Source organism: Physcomitrium patens, chromosome 11 (genome assembly GCF_059467195.1).
Source record: "Physcomitrium patens ecotype Gransden chromosome 11, ASM5946719v1, whole genome shotgun sequence".
Taxonomy (NCBI): Eukaryota; Viridiplantae; Streptophyta; class Bryopsida; order Funariales; family Funariaceae; genus Physcomitrium; species Physcomitrium patens.
In genome coordinates, this window is record NC_143420.1 from 8,314,386 (window position 1) to 8,318,918 (window position 4,533).

The window sequence follows — 4,533 nt, forward strand, 5'->3', positions numbered from 1 at the left end:
TATATATATCAAGCAATAAAAACAAGCAGAGATGCAGATAATGTTGTATTCTTTAAGTTTTAAGTTTTAGGCATTACAAAAAAAGACATTGTTCAACAATATTCTGTTCCAATTCCAATAGCACAAATCAAATATAAGATATAAAAAGTAGTGTATAACAATTCAAACCAAGAATTAGATAGAGATATTTTTCAAAAATTAGAAGTTATATTTGATATATAATAGTTTTTGCTTAGTATATTTTTCAAATATACTAACAATTCTTTGCATATATAGGATTTTGGTCTAAAGATCTTGTGAAATATGTACAATTGTACATTACTTTGATAGATGTTTGCATAAATGATCCCATCTTGCACCTAGTTGATGTGGAGCCTTTTTCTTTTTCTTTTTTTTAAATCACACTAAGGGGCACTAATTGGATGCAGAGGTATATTGTGTGTGTGTTTTTTTATTAGCTACCAAAAACATACTCATCATTCGTTGGCAAAGCCAATAGATTTATCTGCTAGTGTAGACAGATATATATATATATATATATATATATTTAATAGTGGTTAAATACAAATTTTTAAACAAAAAACAAAAAATAATGTATTTATATGTCATAAGAAAAATCACAGTTTTTGAAAGACAATATATACATTTTTATATTATTTAAAGGTTTTATGTATATATATATATATATATTTGTTGCCTTTTAATTCTTTATAAGGATTTGTTCAAGTTTTTGTATATATATATATATATATATATATATATTTATTTATATCCAAAATTTTAAAAATACGATATAATAAATATTTTTCTGTTAACAGGCTCTTTATCATGTAATTAAATTGCAATTGATGGTATGGGAACTTTACCATTCAGCACCCATTGCAACCGTGTCATTACTTGTGGTCATCTTCTGCCCATTCTTGATACAATTATGCTAATAAGGCAAAATTACTCCAATATCAATAACAACACTCAATACTATTTTTCTCAGTACATGTAAAATGGTGATAATGCACATTCTCATAGCTCACAACAAACATCACTTACCCCAGGAGGGCCGTAATCAAGCTCCACGGAGGTGGAGAAGCGACATCTGTAGCCGCGCCCAACGTAATATTACACCGCACTCAACACCCCCCATAAATATCCAACCCAACGTCCCTCTTTCGGATTTGAACCCCCAATCCCACGGAATTAGACCCCCCCTTCCTCCTCCTCCACCCGAAGTTTCGCAGGGCCCCTTGCCTCAGCTGACCCGTCAGGCACGTCCTTGCGCCAACCCTGCAAAATCCAGAAACAAACGTAGATCCCCCGGGGTTTAAATCCACACTCTCGGCACATGGATCCACGGTCAAGGGGGGAGGCGTTGGCCCCCACACCCAGTTGTCGTTTCCATCCCAGAGGCAAAGGAAGGCTGGGCTGCCAGCAAAATAGTAGTAGGAGTAGTAGTAGAAGTAATAGCAGTATTATTATTCATGACTGAGAGAGTCTTATTTATAAATTGCTCCTCCACTGCGTCGGAGGAGACTGGAATTGCACGTCTGTCTACCTGTAGGTTTCCTCCCTTCTATCCCTTCCTTCTCGTTTTGTATTTTTTTGTACTTTTGTTGGTGGTGTTGTTGCGTCGGCCTTGAGAGGTGCTGGGGTGGTGGAGGGCATCACAGCCAATTGCGGCCAGAGGTAAGCCTTTTCCGGTTGTGGGTCATTGGTTTGGAGTAGAGACCAAGGGATGGGGTGGGTGAGAAGGGAGGGTTAGGGTTGCGCGGCTCTTGTGGTTTATGTGCCGATGTTCGCGTCACGCGGGTGGATGTTTCGTATTCGTTGTTGTGGTGTGGTTGTGTGTCTCACGGCACCGTGACGAGTTTTTATTGATATCAGAGGTGAAATTTTTGTATGGTGGGATTTGGGGTGGGAGTGTTTTTTTGCGTTCAATTTGATTGAGTTTTGTTCGCGTGTGCAGTGAGGGTAGTGTGATTGTATGTGCGAGAATTTGTTTTGTTTATTTGTTTTTGTTCGTTCGTTTGTTCTATTTGGTTGTTGTGTTTGAAATGTTGTTGTGATTTGTGGTGTTGCAGGCTGTGGAGGGGTTATTTGGCTGCCGAGGGCGTCGCAATTCACATGGAGCATTGGTGTTTCTGAATTAGGCGGGTTTTCCCTTTCGCCGACATTTCGGAACGTTCTTGCGACGTTGGTGGCTTGTTCACCGGAACTTTCCGCTTTTTCCGTAGGGTTTTGTATGGGTTCCAGATTTTGAGATCCAAAGGGAAGATCTATTAGTTGGTTGGGTTTATTGACTTCTATGTTAGCTGAAAAGGTGCCGTGACGACGAAGGGAGTTGGTACGGAACCTCAAACCTTCCAGAGGAGGCTAAGGAAAGAGACAAGGGAATACGAATCGCGTCACAATGTCTGCGGCGGTGATACGGAAGCGGTCCCATTTTGAGGAGCAGCAGAACTCTCCTCCTCGGAGCAAGCGCTTCCGTCATGCAACCAGTGGATCACCAGTCAGGTCCCCTAGTCATGGAGAAAGAGTGTCACTTGCAAGTGAAGCTGATGGCGCAACGTCATCATCGAATCATGGTGACATGGATTCTTCAGGTCATGCGTCCTCTCCCGTCCAATCCGAGATGGACGCATGGTTGGAACATTTGGTGAAGGAGATGCTTGCTGCGAGAGACATCAATGATGCACATGTGAGAGGGAAGTATGCCCTAGAAGCAGTCGAGAAGGCTGTCTCAACTCGTTCTGCGGCCGCAATGGAAGTATTACAAAAAGAAAATGCCGAGCTGAAAGAGAAGATGCAGGTCATGATTCGTGAAGGACATATCTTGAAACGGGCTGTCGCTATTCAACACGAACGACAGCAAGAGCATGAGGGGCGGACTCGGGAGTTGCAACAGGCGAAGCAAGTACTTGGGCAGTACCAGGAGCAAGTACGATCCTTGGAATTGAATAATTACACCTTGAGGATGCACCTGCGCATGGCTCAGGATGCTAGCTCGATGCCTGGGCGCTTTCATCCGGATGTTTACTAGATTGGAACTCTCTGTTGCAATCCGTTCCTGTTGACTCTTATGAATGAAGAGATAATCATCATTAGCCATAATTCAGTTTATGACAGCAGTTACTGAGTTGGTTTGGTGGAGACTGGGGTTGGCGATTTGTTGAAGACTATCTGCTTCGTAGTCACATTCAAGTGATATTGGTGTTTTACGTCAAAGCAGACGCTCCGTGGAGTTGTTGGGTAACACATATGGGGTATGGTAGTCATTGAGTAGATGAGAGGATGGTGTGCACAATTTATGCTCACAACTCTAAGGTTAGATCTCAAGTTTCTAAGCGTATCCTAAATTAATTTGGGTATATATGTCAAGTTGGATTGACTGCGCATAACACATCTATAAGACATTGATTGCTCATTGCAGTGGAGGAGATTCAAATTGGACTCAGTTGGTAGTAGTGTGGAGATGTTTCTCTTCGCCGGCTTGAGGAGAACTGTTGGTTGCAGAATCAGAATTACTTAATAGCAATGGTCTGAGCTCGTGCTTAATTCATGCAGATTGCCGCGTGTTCCAGATTTTTAAATGTAGGAATGCTGGAGGTGAAGTTGGCTTTCATGTCCTAAGTGTAAAAGATGGAGTAAACTGTGCTTCCTGCCCCAGTAGTATCAACTTGGAAGGATTACGTAGAAAACTGTAGGTATTACAATACAGTAAAGACAACATCTGTTTCAGTCGTGGCGCCAGGTATATGGACGGCGATCTTTCCGCTGAAATTGGCTTCAAAGATGGACTGAAGCTTAGTTTTTCTTCTTGGATTCGAATTTTCTATCCCAAGTAGCAATTGGAAGTGTTGTAGCCTATATTTATCGATTATGTAAGTACATAATTTGTGCACTGGTGATTTATGACTATACGATAAAAAGTGAAACGGGGCTTTATGGGATGCGACTGAATGCTGGCATTGGTCCTGAGTTTTGTTATCGTGGGTTCTAGTTAACTGTCAAGTGACATCAACAAAGTAGTCAAATTTTCTGCGTGATTCGTGCTAATGTTTTACATTGCAACATTAGGGTTCCGGACTAAAGCTTCAGTTGTAAGATAGTTGTGTTAGATGTATTGTGATGTATTGTATCCATGTCACAAATGGAATGGTTGCAACTCGGTCACTCTTACCCGAAGGGAGAAACACGCAACTCCTGATACCGAGTTCTTGGCCAGAGCTTGACTGTGATAGGTAAGAAATAAGGGCTAAGTGATTTCCTATGAACTTTTTCATCTTCTGCATTGTCTGGGAACACTGTATTTTTTGGTCCTTAACCATTGTAGACTTTCATAATTTTTGTTTAGCAGTGTGTTTGGAATGTAACCATTGTGCATAGCATACTCATACAGTTCTGCTTCTGTCTAACTTCGTGGGAGTTTCTCTTTTACAGTGGAGGAGGTAACAGATGATAATTACAAATTAAAACTTCAAGCATAGCCCAGTGTAGACCCAAGAAGTGATGTTAGATCACAACAACATTTTGATAAAA

General features: G+C 41.1%; 1 protein-coding gene across 5 annotated transcripts; it reads left to right on the forward strand.

Annotated features, from left to right (window-relative positions):
- The first annotated feature begins 1,422 nt into the window (after window positions 1–1,422).
- On the forward strand, window positions 1,423–3,912 carry LOC112288926 (uncharacterized). Of its 5 annotated transcripts, none has more exons than XR_016505486.1 (3): window positions 1,433–1,551; window positions 2,076–3,318; window positions 3,559–3,912. XR_016505486.1 is itself a non-coding variant. In XM_024533678.3 (2 exons), the coding sequence occupies exon 2, from the start codon at window positions 2,405–2,407 to the stop codon at window positions 3,032–3,034; it is 630 nt and encodes a 209-aa protein (XP_024389446.1). In that variant the 5' UTR covers window positions 1,423–1,680; window positions 2,076–2,404; the 3' UTR covers window positions 3,035–3,912. The 5 variants fall into 5 exon arrangements, 3 of the variants coding, with proteins under 3 accessions (XP_024389446.1, XP_024389447.1, XP_024389448.1); XR_002971727.3 differs by having other exon boundaries at window positions 1,451–1,680; XM_024533678.3 differs by having other exon boundaries at window positions 1,423–1,680; window positions 2,076–3,912.
- Window positions 3,913–4,533: the final 621 nt, after the last annotated feature.